General features: G+C 45.7%; 7 protein-coding genes across 7 annotated transcripts; 4 read left to right on the top strand and 3 right to left on the bottom strand.

The window, feature by feature from the left end:
* The first annotated feature begins 2,170 nt into the window (after window positions 1–2,170).
* CCR75_002045 (uncharacterized protein) lies at window positions 2,171–3,513 on the top strand. Its single transcript, XM_067960145.1, has 6 exons — window positions 2,171–2,431; window positions 2,490–2,523; window positions 2,722–2,780; window positions 2,846–3,013; window positions 3,036–3,200; window positions 3,263–3,513. The coding sequence occupies exons 1-6, from the start codon at window positions 2,271–2,273 to the stop codon at window positions 3,342–3,344; spliced, it is 669 nt and encodes a 222-aa protein (XP_067815396.1). The 5' UTR covers window positions 2,171–2,270; the 3' UTR covers window positions 3,345–3,513.
* A 663-nt stretch (window positions 3,514–4,176) lies between these two features.
* CCR75_002044 (uncharacterized protein) lies at window positions 4,177–7,884 on the top strand (the record flags this gene model as incomplete). Its single annotated transcript, XM_067960144.1, has 1 exon — window positions 4,177–7,884. One exon carries the CDS (start codon window positions 4,177–4,179, stop codon window positions 7,882–7,884), a length of 3,708 nt encoding a protein of 1,235 aa, XP_067815397.1.
* On the bottom strand, window positions 7,093–9,086 carry CCR75_002043 (uncharacterized protein; the record flags this gene model as incomplete). Its single annotated transcript, XM_067960143.1, has 4 exons — window positions 7,093–8,559; window positions 8,626–8,721; window positions 8,785–8,811; window positions 8,883–9,086. The coding sequence occupies 4 exons, from the start codon at window positions 9,084–9,086 to the stop codon at window positions 8,116–8,118; spliced, it is 771 nt and encodes a 256-aa protein (XP_067815394.1). The 3' UTR covers window positions 7,093–8,115.
* An 80-nt stretch (window positions 9,087–9,166) lies between these two features.
* Window positions 9,167–10,597, top strand: CCR75_002042 (uncharacterized protein). Its single transcript, XM_067960142.1, has 2 exons — window positions 9,167–10,197; window positions 10,259–10,597. Exons 1-2 carry the CDS (start codon window positions 9,257–9,259, stop codon window positions 10,422–10,424), a joined length of 1,107 nt encoding a protein of 368 aa, XP_067815395.1. The 5' UTR covers window positions 9,167–9,256; the 3' UTR covers window positions 10,425–10,597.
* A 7,594-nt stretch (window positions 10,598–18,191) lies between these two features.
* CCR75_002040 (uncharacterized protein) lies at window positions 18,192–21,784 on the top strand (the record flags this gene model as incomplete). Its single annotated transcript, XM_067960140.1, has 3 exons — window positions 18,192–19,835; window positions 19,878–19,960; window positions 20,026–21,784. 3 exons carry the CDS (start codon window positions 18,192–18,194, stop codon window positions 20,930–20,932), a joined length of 2,634 nt encoding a protein of 877 aa, XP_067815393.1. The 3' UTR covers window positions 20,933–21,784.
* CCR75_002041 (uncharacterized protein) lies at window positions 21,114–21,506 on the bottom strand (the record flags this gene model as incomplete). The annotated part of the gene is made up of 1 exon (XM_067960141.1): window positions 21,114–21,506. One exon carries the CDS (start codon window positions 21,504–21,506, stop codon window positions 21,114–21,116), a length of 393 nt encoding a protein of 130 aa, XP_067815392.1.
* On the bottom strand, window positions 21,713–23,378 carry CCR75_002039 (uncharacterized protein; the record flags this gene model as incomplete). The annotated part of the gene is made up of 2 exons (XM_067960139.1): window positions 21,713–21,738; window positions 21,797–23,378. The coding sequence occupies 2 exons, from the start codon at window positions 23,376–23,378 to the stop codon at window positions 21,713–21,715; spliced, it is 1,608 nt and encodes a 535-aa protein (XP_067814879.1).
* Between the last annotated feature and the right edge of the window lie 688 nt (window positions 23,379–24,066).

Here is a 24,066-nt window from a genome sequence, read left to right as displayed (position 1 = left end):
GATACCTCATCACCAGGTGCAGAGACACATAATGATTGTGTGTCTGGAGCAACTTTTGTCAAGAGATTTGCAAATTCTCTTGAGGTTGCTGGATCAGTAGGGCGTTGCGCCCCTACTGACCCCGTCCATTTTTTGGCGGTCCGCCTCGCTGTTGCGATTTCGCAACAACGTCGGATCCGCGACCGTTGCCCTTTTTGGCATACGATCCAAAATTACGTTCAGTACCTTTTGGTGCTGGACGTGGGGCACTACACTCATGAGCGTAATGTCCCAATTTTTGGCAGCGATGGCATTTCTGCGATCGCTTATTATTCGAAAAGCGAGGTTTCTCGCTTTCGACATAGGAAAGGTCCATGGGTTCTGGACCTCCTAGTTCGTGTCGTCTAGGTGGACGATATGATGACGAACTTGCTTGAGCCTGTCTCAAGCTAAAGTCCTCCTGTTCCGCTACGGATATTGCTTCTTCAAGCGTATCCAGTTCCAAGCGGAACAGGTGGGTCTTTACGGGACCATCCGTAAGACCTTGCATGAACACCGTAATCAACGTGTGTTCATGGACTGGGTTATTGGTAATACAACTCGCTAAGAGTCGTATGTGCTGGGCATATGCGTGCACATCACGCTTGCCTTGCTTAAGTTTCAGAAGCTCTGAACGAGCTCTGAACTCAGCCCTTGGTGGCTCAAACGTCTGTTTGAGTCGGGTTTTAAAAACCTCTAGCGACCCAAAAACATATGGGTCGCGTAACTTAAGGCCCAATGCCCAAGTTTTGGCACGACCTGCCAGATTTGATTGAGCGAATGCGATTTGCATTTGCTCGTCGATGATGTGACGTGCCCTTATGGCATCGTCTAACTCGACAAACCATCTCAAGAGGGAGTCTTCTTCGACTCCCCTATACCTAAAGATGTCAATCTTTAAAGTTTCGGGACGACGCGTTTGCGTCATCCCAGGTACAGGGGTCTGTACCTGTTGTAATCTCAACAGTTCCGCCTGTTGAGAGCCTTGCTGATTCAGCAAGGCTACTTTTTCCTTCATCTCGTCAAGTTCATGTTGTATGAACTTGGCGACGGTTGAATGGAGGGCATCTCTGTCTAAGTTGGACAGTAATGCCAGGATTGCATCGTTTCCTACGGATGAACTCATTCGTTCAACCGCACTCCTTTCTATATCACTTAGAAAGGAGTAGCTTTCAGGGGAAACGTGATGCGTATTCCCACTACCATCTAACATGTCCATGTTAAATGTGGGAAATGTGGTCCTTGGACGGACTACAAAGTGCTACCAGGTGTAACGGGGCACTGCGACTTGTACTGTTTCAGTACAAGTCCACTTCACACTGCTTCAGATGTGAGTGGTGCCTCTCGTTAGGTGACGTACACTGTACGTATAGAGGAAGACTTCTCTTAAGGCAAGTTAGCTTAAGAGTGTAAAATAAAAACTGTATTAATATAGTTAAGTGTCTTGTTAATCTATCTTTGTAAATGTTGTCTTAACTATAAACTAATACTAAACATGTAAATGAATTCTTATCTATCTTATCTCGTAACTCTCTTTGATTACTTCTACAGCTGATTAGTCTGCGGAATAAATAGACATAATGGTCTATACCTATTTATGGATAAGAATTCAGGAAATTACTATTTAAAGTAATTTCCTACAAATATTATCTGTCTTTTAGATAATATTAATTAACAACCTTTTAGTGTTAATTTCAAGTAACGATACACCCCGTTACAATTAGTGAGTCAAATATGCTTCTTAAAGGGGTTTGCGACGAATCAGCGCCTCTCAACACTGCGATAGCGATTTCCACGAATCGTGCCGACTACTTAAATTCACTTTTACTTAATACTCGGGTGAAAAGAGGCTTTTCTCACGCTTGGCCAAGATAGAAAAGTTTGCTTGCCTCTGCTTGCTAACTGTTCCTGCTTCTACACAAAGGAAGGTTTGTCGCAGATTCTGATGTCAATTCAAATGATATATCTTTAAAAAACATGTCATTTCGCTTTTATTGAAAAATTGGGAGATTTTTACCTGTAGCCACTTTCATAGGTGTGTCGGTAGCATAAATTGGTGTGTCCGCAGCAATTCCTTTTATTTCGGGCAAATCTTGAGTCATATTTAAATTCTTAAAATTTTGATGAGAGTTACGGAGTCTTGCTCCCTGCATCCTAGTGTCGATGAATTAGCCGTAGCTCATGGTAATATGTCTGCAACTGTGATGTAGTATCTGGGGCAGCTTGAAGCGCAGCGCTTTGATGAGAAGCTTATGAGTGCTACTCACGGCTTTAGCATTGACCAACTGATGGAGCTGGCCGGGCTTAGCGTGGCTGCAGCGGTCGGAAAGGAATTTCATCGTCTAATAAAACAAAATGGTGCGATAAATGAAAACAGGCGCTTGCTGGTTGTTGCAGGACCAGGTAACAATGGGTGCGTGCAATCTTGAATATTGCTTTAAAGGGAAGGTTCAAAGTAGAATTTTGTCCAGAGGTGACGCATTAGTGGCAGCTCGCCATTTAGTGGTATGACATTGTAGTAATATTAATAAATCTGTTGGCTTTACTTTGACTTTATTATGCATGCAGCATTTTGGGTACTATCCGAGTATTCTTTACCCAAAGCGTAATATGGGACCTCAATTTCAGGCTGGTTCATGCGTGTCTGAATTTTATTGAGAGCGAGCTAATTATATATTCACTGTGTATTTCATGTCGTGACAGAGGCTAGTGACGCAGTGTGAGCAGCTCAATATTCCAATTGCCGAGCACATTCAGGATGCGTATGTTTGTGTGTGGATAATATCTGATCAGTAGGAGAAAATGACAAATTCGTTATGTCGAGAAGTTCGATTGTGGATGCGTCGTACGACGTAATTCTGGACGGAATTTTCGGCTTTAGCTTCTCCGGAAACATTCGACCACCCTTTGATCACATTGTCAAAACGCTTCAAAATTGCCAAACGCCGATAGTCTCGATCGATATTCCGTCTGCCTGGCACGTTGAAAAAGGTGTGTTCTGATATATTTTTTCATAGGCATGCGAAGTCCTGTTTCCAGCGCTTTATATGCAACTTAGGCAACGAAAATGGATTTGGCTTGGAGCCGCAGATGCTGATCTCGCTCACCGCTCCAAAGCTTTGTGCAAGATATTTTATAGGCCCCAATAAGGTTCACTATGTCGGAGGACGCTTTGTGCCAAAGTAAGATTATCTGCATGCGATTTGCACAATATCAATATTGAATGACGCGCCCTGTCTCTTAGGTCGTTGGCGGAAGAATTTGATCTGGAACTACCAATATACCCCAGCTTTGAGCAATGCGTTAAACTGCCGATACCGTATTGAAGTGATCTATCAATGTACGGCTGGCAGTCCTCGTAGTATAAACGATTTTAGGCGCATTTAATTTAAGCAAAACCTCACATGCCTAAGACTCGATTCGCTGAGAAGGTTAACGCGTATTGGGTTATGTGAATATTGCCTGAATCGAATAAATTCACGTCATACCCCACTACTTTTAATGTTTGTTTCATTGGCCGCGAAATTATAATGTCGTATACTATGCCTTCAGTTTTTAGTTTGAAATTTTCACGTGCGCACAACCCTTGCTGAGCGATTCTTGATGCCATGAAGATGCATTTGCTGGCGCATATAGACTATCAAAGATATGATATTTGCCAATACCCCGCAGCATTATGTCAGAGATACTGTTACGATTTGCTTGAACATGTAAAGCTGACAACTTACTCAGGAAAGGCAAGCCTTTGGATGCAGCATCTGGCTCAACATTTTCTTTTCTTTTCAGTAAAAAAAATTCAGCACGCTTTCGTAATTTAAAACTCGAATATTTGAGTCTGCAAATTGTTTAAAACTGTGGCGATATAATTGTATGCTAGGCGCACTAAACGTAATTTTATTCCTTAGGAAGTAAATAAACGTTTTAGTTGTGCATTCTTGAAATTGTCTGCATTCATGGACATAAGGCAAGACTTGAACGGTCAGGAAAGAGAGAGCGCTCACCTGCTCAAATTTGACGGCTAGTATGCTGCGTTTTTTCGTTTAGAACTTAAAATTAAAGCTAATTATTGAAGACTATCCACTACGCTAAAAACGCTTCGGAGAGTTCCACAGCTAAAAATCCATCGCCGACGTTTTTGTGTAAAACAAGTGACACTGCATGGGGATGACACGGTATGAGGGCCTTGTGCGCATTCGAAAGCGTGCAAATTTACATTCGTCCTCAAGTGCCTACTTTTTAGATAAAACAGCTGATGGATTATTTACCTCGTCGAGCTCAAATAGCCATCTGCCATCTAGTAGCCATCTCAGCGATGATGTGTGGTACTTTTGCATTGCCAAGGCGCCAATTGCCTCGCTCGATTGGTTCACGGTAGAGGCTAGTACTAACAGTAGCACAGAAAATGATGTTACGCTCACTACAACCTCAAGAGGTGCTGAAATGCTGGATAGTACGCGAGTCTCTTGTGTCGAGGCCGTGGATGGAGAATGCGAACCAAAGGTGTTTATAAATATGAACTTAGACGAACAATCGCGTGAGCAACTTCAAAATGTATCGTTTTACGTCGAGGTCGAAAGTGCAAACATGTCATTGCTGATTGAAACCGAGTGCCAGACCCAAAGAGACGAGTGGGTGACGTTTTTAAGGAATTTGCTGCCCAAGGATAATGCAAAGACATGCCGTGATAACCAAGAAAAGGATGTTATGGACGAGGCTGGAGATGATGCGGTAAAAGAAAGTGAGTTGCAGCCTGTTTCTGTGTCAGATTCGTCGATCTCCACGCGGTCGTTTATGCATCAAGGCAAGTCGGAGAATCTCCTGGAAGATGACGATCCGTTTGGAATGTTATCCCTTCTTGGGTCGGCTTTAAGCCCTATAGATGGACATGAGTCATCCATAAAAATGTTAAAATATGCTGCTCCAGGGATGTTTGCAATGGACCACTTTGGCATTTCGGTAGAAAGGAGTCAAACTGATAGTGGAGAAATGAGCGACAGTGGAATTGACGTCACAAATACAGAACTGAATAATGCAAAAGACCCAGCTCTTGCTTTTATTCCGCGTCCAAGATCGATACAAAAGAACCAAAGACTACTGCGTGAACGCTCGGCGAGTAACATCTCGGATAGTCTTAGCTCCAGTATGGTCAAAGATCTGTCGTCAAGTGAAACAAGTCGGCGGTATAGTCATAGCGCACTCGTAGGGTCTACGCGAGATTTAACGAACGCGTGTTCACGCTGTAGCAAGAAATTTGGCCGGCTCATTCATACGCCTAAGATCTGTGCGTCGTGTTCGCATCGGTTCTGCCGCGATCATTGCAACCAGTGGACGCCGCTGATAACTCCTGATTCAATCAAGCAGCCAAATTTAGAACTCAGTGGGATTCCAGGCAAAGCAGAAACTATTGTCGCACCTGATCGAAAACGCGTGTGTACAGATTGCCATGTCAGGCAGCAGCTGCTAGCTTACTTGCAAGAATCTGGCGTGTATTATGCGTCTTCTATTGACGATGCTGGTGGTTTGTCGCGACTCGTGCGGTGGAAATTCTTTGATCAAAGTCCGAAGCACAAAATTGAACGGCATGTTCGAGCTGGAGATCTTGGTCCGTTAACTCTTCTCTCGGCAATGTTTAAGTATCGACAGCAGCCATTTATGTTCGTTGTAGTACTAGCGCAGCTCGCAACAAGTGTTGAAAATTGTATTGATACGATAGACTTCTACTGGCCACAATTTTTGCAGTGGGGCTTTGTCAACTTTCCTGATGTCCCACCTAGTGTTCGTGCGTTCTACTTGTTTTTCTTGGCTGCCACTGCTCGTCGTAGTGTGCATCTCGCAGTCAAGGCGACGTGGGAATGCATTGCCGCTCACTGGGATGCAATGACGGAAGGATACTACAAGCGTGGTCATGGAACTGTAATTATGCTTTTCTTTGTCACAAATGTCAATTTTGGTGAGTCTCGCAGTGTGCTTCCACAGCTACTTTTCCCACATGCACCACCGCACCAACGCGAATCTTTGGCAAAGCTGTTTGACCAATTGTATGAGTACGTGCGGCAGACGTATGCTGCGTCGCAGCGTGAATCTCCATTCTTTGAGTGGCTTCTTGCTCGCAGCAAAGAGGAAATTGTAGCTAGCACAAGAAATATTCAAAAGCAGTTTCGCGTCGGCGACGGCTTTCTAGATCCGTTCCCTTTAGACTATTTTGAAGAAGCGCAGCTCATGATACTTGAAAACAGAAGGTCCCACATACAACAATTTGTGGAGACAAAGCAGCGGATGTGGAATCGACCTGCTCTTCGCAGCTTTGGTGACGAATTTAGGCTCGTGCGCTTTCTCGTAGATCTTTGCACATATTTAAAGGAAAACATATCCGAACCTTCGAAGCGTAAGAAACTTCTTCCAGTCTTGCTGCACGAGATGTTACGTGGGAAGCACATTCGTCCCGAGGCTGCATTACCACTTTGTAATGCAATGGCTAATCCTTTTCGTGTCGTCAACGTTCTTGTTGACGAAGGCACGGTATTTTCTACCAAGGCTAGGGCACCAACGTTGGTATATTTCGAGATCATTGCTCTGTCGTCGAACAGTAATGAGGTGTTCCACGACTCTAATATATTTCACGAGAATGCAATTGATGCACTATTTGATGCGGCAGTAAAATCTGAACGAGACACGGGTGATGTAGTAGAACCAGAACAGCAGGAAATGCATAATTATCTAGATGGAAAAATGATTGAAATGTACATGTTAGATCTGGTTCCTCCTAGTCAAAGCGAGTCGCAATCTTCATTCCGATCGTCACTTTCCGAAGATATGAATGGGCTTAGTCAGGATTTACTCGTGGATCGCACACAATCAGTTAAAGGAAGCAATAGCGTCTGCTCAGAAAATGATGGATCTGGAGGCGGCACACAATTGCGTAAAAGCACGAGTTCTGCTAATGATTTACAAGCATTAAAGTGTATTTTCTTTGGTGAACGTTTCGCAGACATGCAGGACCGTATTCGCGAAAGAAGCACGTTTTCGCGTTTTGATGGGTGGGCATTGGCTCCTGTGATTGCGAAAAGTTTCGATGATATGCGCCAAGAAGTTTTTGTAATGCAAGGACTTAAACTGTTCCAACTAATATTTCGAAAACATAAGATTGATCTCTGGCTGCGCTACTACAGTATTGTATGTGCAGGCAAAGATTGCGGCTTGTTGGAAGTAATTACAGATGCTCAGTCACTAGATAGTCTTAAGAAGATAGGCACGAAAGTGACTGGTATTGGCACATCATTGCTAAGGATATTTGAGCGAGCTTGTGGTCGAGACCCGATCAAGAGTGAACATGACCTAAATCGCTTGGAGGAAGCTCGTACAAACTATATTTCAAGTATGGCGGCGTATAGTCTATTTTCCTACATTTTTCTTGTAAAGGACCGACACAATGGCAACATTATGCTGGACACCGACGGTCACGTCGTGCACATTGATTTTGGCTTTATCTTAGGAATTGCACCGGGCAACACGTTTAGTCTCGAGACTGCTCCTTTTAAACTTACCCCGGAGATGGTCGCAGTCATGGGCGATGAGGGTTTTGATCGCTACCGGCAGCTCGTATTCCATGGCTTACTCGCTCTCCACTTGGAAGCACATCAACTGATGTCGCTAGTCTACCTTTCGTCGAAAGATTCTTGCTTCCCATGCTTTAAAGGACAATCTCGTGCTCGCATTGTCCGGCGGCTAGGCCGTCGTCTATGTATTGGACTAAATGCACAAGACGTTGAGCGCACTGCTGCTCGAATCGTCGACCAAAGTTATGGGCATCGCGGCACAAGACAATATGACTGGTTTCAAAAGATTTCCAATGGCATTTTACCTTAAAGGTGCATCTGACATGACAAGGACAAACGTGGCACTTAAAGTTTAGTGCAAGCACATAATTGCGAATGAAATTTTTGGAGTTGAACCGTCACAGCACGAAAGGTTTAAAGTATTTGTATCGTGTTAATAAAGGCATGATACTTGAGTGGTCAAAAAGGGATGTGGACTTTTCATTGAGGCAGCCAAAGTTCCAAGCTTGGTATTAAATTCATTACCTGCCAAACACCTTGTTCAGTGCCGCCGTTTCTTCACGCAGATACTTTTACTCGAATCGTGTTCATGATGGTGGCGTTTGTGAGAAAATTTGCGGCCGCTCTCATTGCCTCGATATCTCTTTTTCGAGGAATGTTTCCTCTCCTTGTCTCTCAGTCGCAACCTTTCTTTGCTGACCAAGCGTCGTCGTCGGTTTGCGCTCATACGATATGACACAACACTTAAACTGCGGCTTTTTCGACGCTTGTTCATTGCCTCACGATCATCCCACATGAAGCGATCGCGACTTGATTCACGACATGAACCGCGGCTTCTTGACGGCACCTTATTGAGAAGGAGTTTGTCAATGCTGCGACTCCGACTGCGTCTCTTCGACCGGTCCTTACGTCTCGCATTTATGGTTGAAAAATGTTGCGAGGATAATCGTTTGGCTTCCGTTTCACTATTCCCGTCCGAAGAATCCTTAAAACGTTATCAGTCATATCATCATTCCTAATCATTTCTCACCAAAAATTCACACAAGCTTACCGAAAGCGAAGACGAGTCCGAGTCCGATAATTTTTGTTTATCTTCTTCTCCCAGATAGTTCCGACATTGAAATGTTAAATGTCCAACCATTTTACACTGCAATATAATTGCAAGAAACATTACTTCCAGCAAGCTGTCGAAAAATAGTCATTTTCGCACCTTCTTGCACGCACCGCGAACATCGTTCTGAGCGATAGACATGTATGTCAAGTCATTAGTAGGACTATAGTTCCCCATGTCACACATACCAAGCTCACCGATTTATTAGAGAGTTTAGCGAGCGCCATAAGGCCTTTCGCCTGCTCAAACGACGTATCAACTGTCTTTTCCTGCTTCTCGTTTTCGGCTGCATATGGGTCATATCCGATGGTATTTTTCCACATCCCCGTCATCTTAAGCGCTGCACTACTATGCATGCGGTTGTTGTGCGGCATGCGCACGCGGCCTGCTGTCGCCGGCATTTTAAAGGTTTTCGTCAAATATGTGTACACTTTAGCTTATTTTTTGTAATTTAAAATCAAGCCAGTCTATTGCATTTTCTTCGCGAGCTACCTCAGATCCATCACCCGAATTTGCCCACGATCAAGTGACCGCCGAGCATCAGCTGAACGGTCCTACTAAATCCGCTACAATGGAAGCAAATTTACCATATGGAGGTGAAGTTGTGCCGCCGCAGCGCCTCCGGCCAGTGTCTCTTCCCAGTCAGGTACAGGAGTGCACCATGCAGCGCATCCTCGTGACGGGTGGCGCTGGGTTCATTGGTGTTCATTTGTGCCGCCGATTGCTGGAATTAGGGCATGAGATCATTTGTCTTGATAATCTCTTTACTAGCCATCGCGCTAATGTCCTGGATCTGCAAACTCGCTTCCCGAATTTTGAGTTCATACGTCACGATGTCACAGAGCCGTACGCTTGCGAGGTGGACCAGATCTTTAATTTGGCGTGTCCTGCGTCGCCCGTGCACTACCAACACAATCCAATTAAGACCACGAAAGTGTCGTTTTTGGGTGCGATCAACGTCTTGGGCCTGGCTAAGCGTGTCAATGCGCGCGTATTCCAGGCATCTACCAGTGAAGTGTATGGAGATCCGGAAGTCTCGCCACAAATAGAGTCATATCTAGGCAACGTTGACTGCACTGGCGTCAGATCCTGCTATGATGAAGGCAAGCGAGTGGCTGAGACGCTTTTTTTTGAGTACCATCGCACACACGGAGTAGATATCCGAGTAGCACGTATCTTTAATACGTATGGCCCGGGTATGCACCCGTACGATGGACGTGTGGTAAGCAATTTTATCATGCAAGCACTGCAGGGCGAGGACATCACTATTTATGGCTCGGGCAGCCAAACACGCTCTTTCTGTTACGTCGACGACCTCGTCGAAGCCATTGTGCGCTTTATGGATTGCAAGTCTTGCGTGGGGCCCATGAATCTCGGAAACCCTCACGAGATGACGATTCGTGAACTTGCTGAAATGGTTATCCGCTTGACGGAATCACCTAGTCGTTTAGTGTTTCGGGATTTGCCCAATAACGATCCAAAATTGCGAAAACCTGACATCGCTCTTGCCAAGTATGTTGCTGTTGCTTGCTGAAAGGTCGAGACGAAAACATTGATTTTATTTGCTTTCCAGGTCGCATTTAGATTGGACGCCTCATGTATCCATCGAAGATGGACTCATGCGCACGATTGCATATTTTCGAGACCTGGACCTTTCAAAGTTTAAGCGACCAACAAACAACACAGCGCACCGCAAGAGTGAGATAGCAAATCAGGCTAACTCAGTTGCTTGCAAATGAAAGTCACTATTTTGCTGTAAAATTGGCTGGCATGAATACTTGTGCAGCTTGTCTTAGTTTTTCAGAATAGCAAACGTTAGCAGATTAAAAGAGGCCACTGCTATATCTACACCCTGGGCTATTTATACACTCACCCGACTTATAGCCAATCAGAACGTATAAAAATTTAAATGCAATGCTGGTATAGCCACAAACACTTTCGGTATAGCCACACACGCACCTTTCGGTGTAACCACACACAGCTTACACTGTAACAGGGTGTGCCGTTACAAAAGTATTATTTCCTATAAGAGGAGTAATAAATATTATTTCCTATGAGAGGACATAAATAAAGAAGTACAAAATTGTTATTTTTATTAGTTTTGACTTAAATAATTCCAATTACCAAATTTGGTAATATTGATGTAATAGTGATGATGCGACGAAAGTGAAACATGTCCAACTTTGCCGGACGTGCCAAATCTTGGGCTTTGGGGCTCAAGCTTCACTCCCTCATTAGTCTTTGGGTCGTATGAAGTCATTTAGATCCGGCTCAGACAAACAATCGAGCCGCCACGTGCCGAATTCAGGGCTCGAGCCGAGCTCCTGGATTGGAAGCAGGGCAAGCGTGATCTACACGGTTATGCCCAACATACACGATACCTGGCCAGTTGAATCATTAGTCATCAAATTGATGAACAAACACAGGTAACTGTGTATATTAAAGGTATTGCAGACGGCCCCGTTAAGACTCACCTGCTCCAGCTACAATTTGAGCCGCTCGACGAAGCGATCTCTATAGCGGAACAGGAGAACTTCAGTCTCGAACAAGGAACAGCGGAGGACGCCGATCCGACGCCGTTGCGATTTCGCAACGGCGAGGCGGATCGTAAAAAAACGGTTGGGGTCAGTCCGGCGATGTTTGAGTCGCTTTGCCAGGATGGCATGCGAGACGAGGCGACCATTCGTTCGGCGCGCTCGTTAAGTCTGAGGAGTTCAGGTAAAACTCGCCTTCAGCTTTAGTGAATTCTCTTGAAAAGAGAAGTTCACAGTGCTAGGTATGGAGAGTCCGTCTGACCTCATCCTAGGCATGCCATGGTTGGCAAAGTACCAACCATGGATAGACTGGCGTACACGCACAGTTGCGAACTCTACGCAGGACACCGGAAAGGATGTGCTCCTGCGAGAGGCGTAGGCAACTGATGTCGTGTCGAACACAGTTGAGGGTGCGTTGACGGGATGTCAAACGTCACCAATTCCTACCCAGCTCGTGGAGACTGGGTTAGTGAAGAGGCCGATGATGCGTCCGAATGTCTGCACAGAACCGAGAACCTGTGAAAGTAGACGGCGAGCTGACAGGAAGTCATGCGTCGCATAAACCGGCTCAGTGCCAAGAGCCTGGTGCGGTTGGATAGAGTGCGTTAGCAAGGATAACAACGGCACCCGCTTCCCAGAAAAAGGTCGTGGTGACTCGAAGAACGAGTACCCGACAAATTAGGACGATCAAAGGCACGTCTAAACGAGTGACCTTCGGATCAGTCCCAAATGAAAGGACGGGCCTTCGAACGAGATATTCGAGGCCGTCAAAGACAAAATACCGGAGCATCCTTTTGAGGTGCTCCAGCATGTCTTAAAATCTGCCGAGGAGATAGTAAGACTCTCGAATATGTCGTGGGATCTGCTCCTTGCCGAATATAAGGAAGGAAAGATCCACGAAATAGTCGCACCAGTTCCAGAAGAGAACTTGGTGGACTGTTACTCGTCGTCCACAATGGACGAGAGCGTCCTAGAAACGGACAAAAAGAAACGGTTCGCTGCTCAAGGCTCGGATGCCTTGAGAGATAGTCCGTTCTTTGAGGTGCTGTGGAAACATCGTGATGTGTTCCCAGAAGAAGTGCCGAGCCGAATACCAGCAGATAGTGGCATTGGGCACGAGATAGACCTCGAACCTGGCACCAAGTATTGCGTGATCAGGCAATGGCCGTCGCCGAAAGAAGAAGTCGATTATATCGATGAGTTCTTCGACAAGCGAGCCAAGGCGGGACATGTGCGTGAGAGCAAATCACCTCAATGCAGCCAAACCTATTGTGTGCGTTAAGCCACAGGTGGATGGCACGTGGTTCATGCGCCTTCCACCTGTGGCTTTACGTACAATAAGCTGGACACGGCGACCATACCGGCTCAAACGCCAATCCCGCGGAAGGATGTTTTGTTGAACTCCATGGGAAAGTCATCTATCTTCTCCGCGTTGGATTTGAAGGATGGCTACTATCAGGTACTCATGAAAGAGTCCGATGTAGCCCATACATCTGTAAGCACCCCAAGCGGTATGCTTTGGGAGTTGCATGTGATGCCCCAAGGTTTGGAAAACGCACCAGCGACATTCAACCGAGTGGTGGCTCACGTGATGCGTCAGCACCGTGCCTACGCGCCTCATTACTTTGACGATGTATTCGTGCATAGTAGGGCCGAGGACGGGCTGAGCGCAATAGAGTCGCAAAAGCGTCATTAGACGCTGTGTTGCAGACTTTGAAGGACGCTTAATTGTACGTCAACTTGCAAAAGTGTGTCGTAGGGGTCCCTGAGATACCTGTGCTGGGTTGCATCGTAGGTACACATGGTGTACGAGCAGACCCAGACAAGGTATAATCAGTATTGAATGGCCAATTCCACGGCATGTGAAGGATTTACGCCAATTCCTAGGGCTCGCTAATTACTTGCATAAGAATATAGCAAGAATTATGCTGAGCAAACTGAACCATTATCTGACCTCCTTAAAAAGGACACATAAAGGGTTTGGTTTAAAAAAGGAGATGCGTTCACACCAAAGAAGCAGTCTCTTGTGAAGGAACCGGTCTTGGCATTGCCCGACACGGATAAGCCCTTTAGCGTCGTATGCGATGCAAGTAAGTTTGCAAACGGCAGCGCTTCTGCAGAAGGATGACGACGGCGTTGACCATGTCATCTCTTATCAGTTCCGGCTTTTAAAAGCCGCGAAACTGAATTACCCCGTGCATGACAAAGAGCTACTTTCAATAAAGTATGCTCTTGTCAAGTTTCGTGAGCACCTACTGGAAACCAAAGAATATGTGGTTTATACGGATCACGCATCACTGCAGACCGCAATGAACTCACCGCACCGCTCGCTAGAATGGCAGGATGGCTTACATTCTTCTCTGAATTTTATTTCAAAGTTAAATATAAGCCGGGTAAGTCGAATCTCTTGGCTGACGCTTTATCGCGCAGCCAGACTTCGAGGTAAGATACCAGGAAAGTGTGTCTAGTGCGAAAGCACAATTTCAGCCGTCAACGTTGGCAGCCATGAAGGCATACCACGTGACGAGCTCACTGGCCTCTGAAATAACAGAGAGCTACAGTCAGGACGACCACTGTCGCCTGCTGTTGGATCACTTCGTTTGACGAAAGGTTACCCTTCCGTCGCACCTGAAAGCTAAGCTAAATCGCTTTAGCTTCAACAATGGCCTATTATTGCATCAGCTGTCACCTTATGATCCTTTGAGAATCTATGAGCCTCATGACACAGATCTCAAGCTGGTGATCCTTCACGAGCTCCATGATGCGCCATCTAGTGAGAATCTGGGACGTGAAAAGACATTCGTACGCGTTTCTGAGGAATTTTGGTGGCCGCACCTATATAGATGGTGGCCAACTATATTCGCTCTTGCGAACAGTGTCAGCGCATTAAGCCTGCACCGTCCAGCAGTGCACCACTGAAGCCGCTACTGATACCATCCAACTGTTGGAAGTCAGTAAGTCTGGACTTCATGTTTGGCATGCCGCCCGATCATAAGGGTCGGACAGGGCTAGCCGTCTTTGTAGACAGACTGAGCAAGATGGTGCATTTAGCACCATGTAAGACATCAATAACAGGCAATGAGGCAGCTCTCTTGTTCCTGGATCATGTTTACCGACTACACGGGATGCCCGAGTCCATAGTATCGGACCGGGATCCACGTTTTACGTCTGGTTTTTGGCGACATGTGTTTGAGCTGCTAGGTAGCAAGCTCCACATGTCGACCGCAGATCATCCTTAGACCGATGGCCAAACAGAACGTGCCAATCGGGTCGTGGCGGATGTCTTACGCACTATAGCAACTCCTAAAAAGTGGGCAAGCAATTGCACTTTGTGGAATTCGCTATAAATAACAGTGTCTACGCCAGTACGGGTGAGACACCATTTTATATTAACGGGCTGCGCCATCCTCGGACGCCAGTCTCGTTTGTCCGCAGCCCGAGTCTTAGTGGGGTGGGCTCCTCCCTATGCTCGGTGCGAAAAAAGGACATAGTTACGTCAATGTGACGATGACGCGCGAGGGTATCATTTCAAAGAAAGAAACTTGTCCTAGTGACCCTGTCAGTTTAGCAGTGGTCAATAAAACTACGCCTTATGACCGACCTCTTGGCGGTATCATAGGCGAGTTTGATGCTAAAAGCGTGAGCGAGGCTCAACGCTTTGTGGATGAGCGATTAGCCATCACACGTAAAGTCCGTGACGCAATGGCAAGCGTACAGGACAAGCAAGAAAAATATGCGGACCGAAATGGTCGCAAAAATAATGAACGCTTTAGAATGGGTGAAAAAGTACTATTAAGTACTGCTACCCTGCCTAAGAATGCAATTTCTGTACTACCTGGTGGTACTACGAAGTTGTTGCCGCGTTACTTCTGGCCCTTTACGGTGGTAGAAGAGGTTGGAGACCTTAATTATAGGCTCACCCTTCCCCCGTTTATGAAGACGCACCCGTATTTTTACGTCAGTCGTCTAAAATGGTATGTAGATTCAAATGAGGTCACATACCCCCATCCGTCTAAGGAGACCGATGGTGACGCCGTCTGTGAGTCGAGCGTCGTTCGGGTGAGGTTGACGGAGAAGGCGAAAACTAACAGCCGACCGACTCCTCCCACCCCGAACAGGACTCGGAGAGCGAGGGACATCACGCGAGAAACGCGGATCCCTCAGCATTATCCGCCTAAAAAGGTCGAAGCGAGTCTTCAGACGCTCATAATCCTGACGAGCCTTCGTTCGGACATAACAAAGATCCGAGGTCAGTTGCGAGACTTGACCCTCGAGATCCGCAAAGCGTCGTTCAGCGGCGCTTAACGCCTGTGACTGAACGGACGAAGGGAAGGCAGCCGCGAGTAGGTGGGCGAGTTCGCCACTCCTATCGGGCGCCGCCTGCACTGATGGATGCGGGTGGGAAATAGCGCTTTCTTGTTGGAAGGTTGCTTGCCCTCCGCTCCGTGAGGCAAAGGTATTAGATCCTCGTCCAATGAAAAGGTTACCCGAAGAGTTTCGACTCTTGGGAACCGATCGATACCCTACGTATTGATGTGCCCGGCTTGGTTGCTGCCTATGAAAAGGAGCACCAGCTGAGGCCACTTCGCTAGTCTCAAATGGACTAGCAGAAGCAGCGTAGTGAGAAGAAACAGGGGGTACAGTACCACCCATGATTTCTTTCACACGCAAACGGGCGAAATTAATTCGCTGCGACCGCTGTTTCATCGCATCGGAATGCGGATGAATGCGGCGCAGAAATTCCGCCTCGTATTGTCGGGCGTTTCATTTGAACGCAACACGACCGGGATCGGGATAATACGCCCAAGCGATTTTCCCTGAGCCCTCCATGATTGAAAGACGCCATAATAATTATGTGCGTCTAGAAGAGCGCGCTCGAGGAGCGATGCTCTTGGCCCGTTTAAACGAGGCCATTTAGATGGAATGGCATCTGTGATATGCCACCCGTCATATAGCCACGTTCTAAACGACTGGCTTGTGACACCGACTGAGCAAGTTCACGTTTCGTCGGTGGAGCTTTCGGCTCAGAATCCTCTATGTCAGAACCATAATGGATAATGGTCTGATCATAAGGCGTTGTGAGAAGCGGCTGCGCCTTTATGGGCAGCGCTCTCATTATCTGTCGCTGCGCTATCCAGCGTAGACGACGAGACAGCATTCATAAATATTGTTGTCTCCATGTTGTGAGACATGAGAGAAGTTTGAATGGGGAATAATGTGCCGTCATCCTTCCTCATGAGCTCGTTGTCCGCATCACTACTATGAGGTGACGGCAATGGTGTCGACTCATTGTATACGACAATGAGCGACGGATCAACATCCTTACTGTTAAAGTGGGATGGATCCTTTAGCCCCGTTAACGCGACAGCAGCAGTAGCTGGCGGCGTTTCGACCAAGGCATTGGATGCGGACCCGTGACGACACTTTACTATAGTACTTAGTGTGTTGGGTGAGGTCGCTAAGGCGCCCACCACAACTACGTCACTGCACGCAAGAGAAGCAGGTTTAACCGCTTCCTAGCTAAGCTAGTGTGTGTTTAAGTAGAGCGTGGCCGCATTACGACGTGCCCGCCTACACCGCAGCAGAGACTCGTTCTGAAAATTTTTAAATGTCCGTAGACTGCAAAGGCATCGCATCATCGCATCTGATGCTGCAGTGACTTCGCCACAACGCGAGACGGCTCGGCTGGCCTAGGGTGCCGAATGAGCAGTGGAATCGTCGGCCAGGTTGGTCGTTATGCAAGCAAGCGCCACGTCAGAATTGGTGATTGCGGCATAGCACGTAGACGGTTGGTGATAAGATAAAATCCCCTTGGTTGCTAGGATGCAAATTGAGAACTAGTCTCTGACTTGCTTTACAAGTGTTACTAAATTGCTTACATTTACAAATTAGCTAATGAACAGACAAGTATAGCTGATATTGCTTGCTTCTTCAGTGACCCCATCACAAACTGAAAGGCTGTATTTCTTCAGTGACCCCATCACAAACTGAAAAGCTGTATAAGCAAATCACTGGCCAAGTAAATATCATCGCGTGCGTAACAGGGTGTATCGTTACATGAAATTAACGCTCAAAGGTTATTAATTAATATATTATCTAAAAGGTAGATAATGTTTGGAGAATACTACTTTATATAGTAATGTTCAGAAATCTTATCCATGAATGGGTATAGGCCATTATATCAATTTATCCCGCAGACCACTCAGCTGTAAACGTAAACAAAGAGAGAGAGACTGATAAGATTTCAATTGCATGTTAAGTATTAGCTCATAATTAAGTTAGCATTAACAGATAGAAAGAAGAGAAACTTAATCATACTAATATAGTTTTCATTTAACCCTCTTTCAGTTAGTTGTCTTAAAGAGAAGTCTTCCTCTGCACGTACTAATGTACGTGAAGGAACGAAAGGCACCACTCGCAACTGAAGCAGTGCGAAGTTGACTTGTACTGAAGCAGTGCAAGTCGTAGTGCCCCGTTACAGCGTGTCCCATAGAAGCTTTCGAAATTTAACCTCTTGTCTTATAATTTAGTCAGATCCCTCGTACTGTGAGACCCATTTAGGGGTGAGCAATTAATTGATTAATTCTAATCCGAATTAAAGCTAATAAATACTTCTATTTTAAACGGTACTGAAGACGACATGTTATTAATTTAAGTCAATCACAAATTTGAACCATTTTCTTCAAGAATTTTTTTTCGCAGTTTGGCTTGCGAACATTATTTGATTATCTGAAGTTGTCATATTAGACTATTAATCCGAATTTGACTTAAGACGACATGTAATTTTAAGCCAATCGTAGAATTGATACTTTTTCTTCGAGAATTGTTTTTTGCCGTCTGGCTTGCGAACATTATTTGAATATCTTGTAGAAAGATCTTGCCCACATATTTGAATGCCACCCAAACAAGTGCGACGATAAGAAATCATACAAAAGCTGAGACCAAACCTACATTCCGACCTGGTTCCCACCCATGTGTTTAAACGACACAAAAGCATTCTCCTGCGTGCCCGAGAGAAGCTTTGCAGGTCCAGAGTGCTTGGCTGACTCATCGCGTGCCGACCAGTCCGCACTAACACTGGACCTTAGTGGCGTGGGTCCGGTCAGCGGCACACTAGCGGATGCTACGGTGACGTCGCACGGTCTTAAGCGCTCGTTGGGCGCTCCACCAACTTGCGCACCATGTGACAAGAAGCTTAAACGCGAAATGGAGAGAGGCACATTCGCTTTCCACGATTCAAAATCAGGAAACGCGGAGGGCATCATATCGCGTGGACAGCGCCGCACTAGCAACAAGCGCAGTCTAACGCTTTCGCCGTTGAACACAGCGTCAGCCGAGCAAATTCGGCGGCACCTACATGACGTACGGCGAGAGCTGTTCTTGCGACCAATGCTGACAATCGTGTCCAAGCTTATGTTTCACAAATGGAATCGCGGCTTTTTTAATGTGCGAGTAGATCCAGTAAAATGGAACATCCCTCACTACTCTGAGGTGATCAAGCGTCCTATGGACCTCGCTATTGTCAAAGACAAGTGTCTGAATCTTGAATTTGCTACAGCCGGCGAGTGCGCGGACAGCATTCGCCTTGTTTTCAGCAATGCCTGTCTCTTTAATCCACCAGGACATATCGTCCACGAGTCGGCGTCCCGGCTGCTGAAGGAATTTGAGACTGACTATACAAAATACAAGGCTAAAGACGAAGCGATGGTTAAACGCCGCGAAACACACTCTTGTCCCTACTGCCTTGATAATGTCTGTGGTATCTGTTATGAGAAGTGCATTAATTTTGAGCCGCCTTTCGTTGTATGCTTAGGCGCATGCCGCCAACGTATTAAGCGTCATGCAATATATTATAAAAGTCCTGATGGGCAGTACCATTGGTGCTCCAAGTGCTTTTCTTCGCTACCAGAAGTGCTATCCTTAAAGTCAGCACCTGCTTCCAATACTGACCACCAGACTGAAGCTTTAGAAATGGAGTACACAATATCAAAGTTTGCGTTGCTAAAAGCAAAATTTTTGGACGAGCTTACGGAGCCGTGGGTACAATGCGACCAGTGCAACGGGTGGGTGCACCAAATTTGTGCGCTGTTCAATGCTTGCGAGAATGCAATTCAAGAGGAAGAAGTGTTGTACACTTGCCCACTTTGTCTTCTTGAAGAGCTTGATGCAAACATGACGAAAGACAATCTCGAAATGTCGCCGGTTGATACATCTGTTGATGAGTTCCCTTTAAATAAGCAAAAAGACCTTTTAAGGTCTCACAGCCCCGCGCTGAAACGCAGGCCATACGCAACCGATTTCACGCGATCGCTTGGATTTGAGGAAGAAATCAAAGAAAAGATTTTTAGCTTTCAAGCTCGAGCAGATTCAGAGTTAGTGGAAGGAAGCATTACAAGCTTCGTGAGAAGTCAAAATCTGCAGTCGTGTGATTTGTCTTGCTTCATGCAGAAATGGGTGCAGCAGCACTTGAATTCGTTGGGTGAAGACATAATTGCCCAGTCCATCGTTGTTAAGGTGGTATCTTCAATAAGAAGTTCGTGTCATGTGAGCTCAGCGGTGCGCGAACACTTTAAATCTGCTTCACAAGCTGTAAGTGTCAGTGCTGTCGACATCGAAGTGATGCATTTACTGACTTTTTATATTTTTTTAATGCAATAGTATCCACAAATTATCGACTACACTTCAAAGGTCATATTTGTATTTCAGATGATCAATGGCGTCGAAGTTTGCATCTTTTCTATGTAAGTGCATGTAAGTTGAGTTTACTTTACTATAATATTGATCTTTGCCGCAACATTGTATGTAGGTATGTTCAGGAATATGATAAGCACTGCCAGTTGCATGCCAACCGCAACCGAATTTACATCGCGTATCTTGATAGTCTCGTGTACATGCGCCCGCGTCATGTACGTACAAGCTTGTTTCACCAGATCCTTATCTCGTATCTGGCGTCCTGCAAAGTCAACGGGTTCGAGTACGCACATATTTGGGCATGCCCTACCACTCGCGGAGGAGACTTTATTTATTGGTGTCATCCATCTTTTCAGAAGAATCCTGGGAAAGAGCGCCTTTTGCAGTGGTATCTGAGTATGGTAAGGAAAGCAAAAGAACTTGGCGTCGTATATGCTTGTCGCGACCTATATGCTAGTGAATTCGAGCACCTGGAAGTACTCCTTGATAAGCAGCTTCCTCCACACTTTGATGGCGATTATTGGCCCAGCGAAGCCGAGCGACTTGCCACGTCACCTAAAAGAGGAAGAAAAGAAGCAAACCTTTCCAGTGCGTACAGTGCTAATTTCCGCAAGCGGGTCAGCGAATCAGTGAAGTCAGCTTGTGAATCGCTATTTGTTATCGCTTTACACCCAACGTGCGCCGCCTGTAAGCAGCTGATAGTCAATGTTGCTTATTGGCGAGCAAGTAGAGTAGGTGCCTTTGACTTATACTACTGCCGCAAGTGCCAGAGTGCTGGCGCGGAAGTTATGTTTTCCTATGCTGGACAGGAGGCAGTACTAACTGAAGCTTTCCCACCCGAGTTCTGCAGAAAAAGCAAAATGGTGAATGCAATGATATCATGCCCATTCCTCGACTGCCGCCCGAGCATGCTTAAAAATTGCGAGGAGCACCACTATCAGTTTGACAGTTATCGACGTGCAAAGTATTCGACGATGATGCTTGTCTACCAGATATTTTCGACGCAACGCTCTGCACAATGAGTGGACGCAGTATCGTTGCGGTTTGATGGCGCTGCAACACTTAACACCTTTCCTAGTTTTAAGATATAGAGAAGACAAACTGCGACACAAGGTCAAAATTGGGTTAATACCAAGTAGACTTTATTACACATTAGTTAGACATGCACGACGCCTGCTGCTGTATCAAAAGCCAAAAGAAAATTCACACAAATGAAACTGGAAGTGGCGCCGTACTTGCTGATTGGTCTTGCTGAAGATTTTCAGCATCAAGCCACTTCTCGTACTGTTTGCAAAAATTGACAGGATCAAGCTTTAGAGCGCCGTACATCCTTGTCAAGCGGCCTCCATTGGGTTCAAACAAGTCTGAGCCAAGCTCTTTGCGGTCCTCGCATATCATCGAAACCCCAGCAGGAAGCGGTTTGCCGCCTCCAAACGGAGAATCAAAGTAATGCTTGTGATGGTACGCTTGCATTTCTCCAAAAATAATCCGTTCGACGGAATCCTGCAAGGAAGGCTTATTCAAATCTTCGTCTTCATAGTGCAACCATCCATCATCTAGCTCCGGTCGCACATAAAGGTAAATTTCGGTAAGCATGCTGAAGCAAGTGTACTTCTTTACCCACTGGTAAAGCCATGATTATTTAACAAGTCAGATACGCTAGAGAAACGCCAATTGAAAGTAATGAGGTAAAGCAAATATTTACCTGATGGCCCAAATATTTTGCTTGCGACTTCACCAATTTCAAAGCATATAAACGGGGCAAGGGGATCTGCAATGCTACTACACGCTATTCGCATAATTTAGTTAGCGAGAAAATACACAATCCCTGAATAACTAAAAAAATAATAAATGGAATACCTTCAGCCACACAATCGTTTGCCCACGGCAAAGAGCATTTTTAATTAAATTTGGCTTTCTTTTGGTCAGCTTCTGCAAAACCCTTAAGATGCTCGTAATGGTCCTGGTAGACTGAATGGAAAATTCATTCAGGTCATCCTCGAAGCGGATATTGCATTTATCTAATTCCTTATCAAGTCCATAAAATCCCATCTTCGCTTCATCGGAGTCTTGGCGAGGTACCTGAAGGTACGTTGAAACATCCTTATTCATAAATTTTGTCAGCGTTGCCAGCACGTTAGCCTCCAGAAAAAATTGCATAAAGTACTCCCCCTTGCACGCGTGACTTGCGCGGAAGTGCTTATAAACCAACAGGATGATCAAATTTGAAACGTCGAGAACAATCGCCTTTTCGCGAAGTATCCACTTCCAAAATTGATTATCGTTGTTTTCGCCATTTGGAGCGGAAAAGTCCGACATTCCGTATTGGTCACCTCTTCGAGTAAAAAAAGTTTGTTTATCACGCGCATTCAGAGCGCTACCGCAAGATAAGGTCACCAAATTCCCAAAAAATGTAATATGATCGCGCATACAAGGTAATAAAAGCTGGTAAAGCGTTTCCACACGGACTTCCCATTCATCATCAAGTGTGTTTAGTGGCTTCGTTGCCGAATTAGCTTCAGTAGACTCCTGGCATTTAAGCTCATAATTGGCTCGATGCAAGTACTTATTGTGGATCGCCTCGCGTTTTTTCGCAAAGTTTTTCTTCTGTAGATAGTACGGGTCCTGCATATCAACTTGAATTGTGTCGCAGTACGGCTTCAAAGTCTTACAGTGTAGAACATTTGCAGCATCGTCTTTTAAAATGGAAGGATCAATGTCACTTCGTTCGCGACGATACCGCTTAAGCGCGCCAAGTTCGTTAAAGTTACCCATGACAGCTGAGAACCACTCGTAAAATAACAGCAACAGCCTTTTTATAGGAAACCCAGGCAGTACATTAAGCTGGCTAAGGCAATCCAAAATAGACAATAATGAGAACGATGGACCCATAGTGCCAATCATCATGAGTTGGCGGTCGAAGACAGCGTTCTCTTTGTGAGAATTAAAGACGATCAGCAGATATACGAGTACCATGTCCTGCTGCAAGTCGTTAATGAGTGCGTCTACCTGGTCCAGGTCCAAGTGTTGAAAGTTAAGTCCTCGAAAAGCATGAATTGAGCGCTGAAGGCGGTCCACAAACACAGTAAGGGCGCCGCACTCTTGCAAAAGCTCATTATTCGCCTTCGCTATCTCCACTTGAGCTAAAATACTGCCGCGCCCAGACAAAGAAATACCACTGCTGGCTGCGGTACGCAATGAACCTTCCGACAGCATAAGTAATTCACGTTTGGCCCGAAAGCTCTTGTCCAGGGTGTGTACATTGGCTGCCGACGTATTCTCCGTCTGATTCAGCAGGATGCACACGCGCTCGCGGGACTTTCGACGCGAAGTCATAATCTTCTCCCACAGCCGCACCAGCTCCCTATCTGTGTCGAGTTCTATTTTCTCCTCGTGGACATAGGAGCAATAAAAGAACGCAAGCTTCTCCTGAAGCGAAAGCTCCTTCAGCAACTCGCCTTTGTCCATTTTGTTTCACGGGTTTTTAGTCACTGTCGAGGGGATTCAAGAGGTTTCCATCAAAGTATTGAAACCCTGTAGATCATAACAATAGCTTGAATATTGCAATCATTTGATTAATTATAATATGTTTAAACACTTTGCGCGTATCATGCTATCAACGTGTGGAAAGTATGGGAGGCAGCGAAGCTTGCTTTCTCCAAGGTAGAAGCACTAAATGTTGCTGCCAGCAGCCTTGGTCCGTATAAGTCAATATATTCGTCTCCTTAAAGGACTTTCAGCGGGGGCATCAAGTTTTCTGCGACCTGACCTCTAAGGCCTCGATGTCAATTCGAGCGGCGTCTAGTAGCTGTTTTTTTTTAACCTCCATTTGGATAGCTGAGTCGTAATTGACGGGCTGCAGCTCGAAATGTTGGCCCCACATTAAATATCTGTAACCAGTGAAGCAATGGCCTGCACTCGAGCCGAGACGAAGCATTTGGTAATTGTTTACTGCATCCGCGTTCGCGGATAATAATTGGCTTTAAGGTCCATGGCATTCAAAAAATCAGTAGTCCTTGGTCAGTTTAGCATATATTTCGCTCTCTCTCCTTCAATTTGCAGCTGGGTTTGGCTGAATTTAAGCTAGCCATTAGTTACTTTGGAAAGTGGCAGCGAGAGATTATCAGCAACTGTTTCCAACCGTATTAAAGCCATA

The sequence above is a fragment of the Bremia lactucae genome, linkage group LG1 (genome assembly GCF_004359215.1).
Source record: "Bremia lactucae strain SF5 linkage group LG1, whole genome shotgun sequence".
Taxonomy (NCBI): domain Eukaryota; phylum Oomycota; class Peronosporomycetes; order Peronosporales; family Peronosporaceae; genus Bremia; species Bremia lactucae.
Note: the sequence above shows the minus strand (reverse complement) of the source record. Positions and strands in the feature narration are given on the sequence as shown.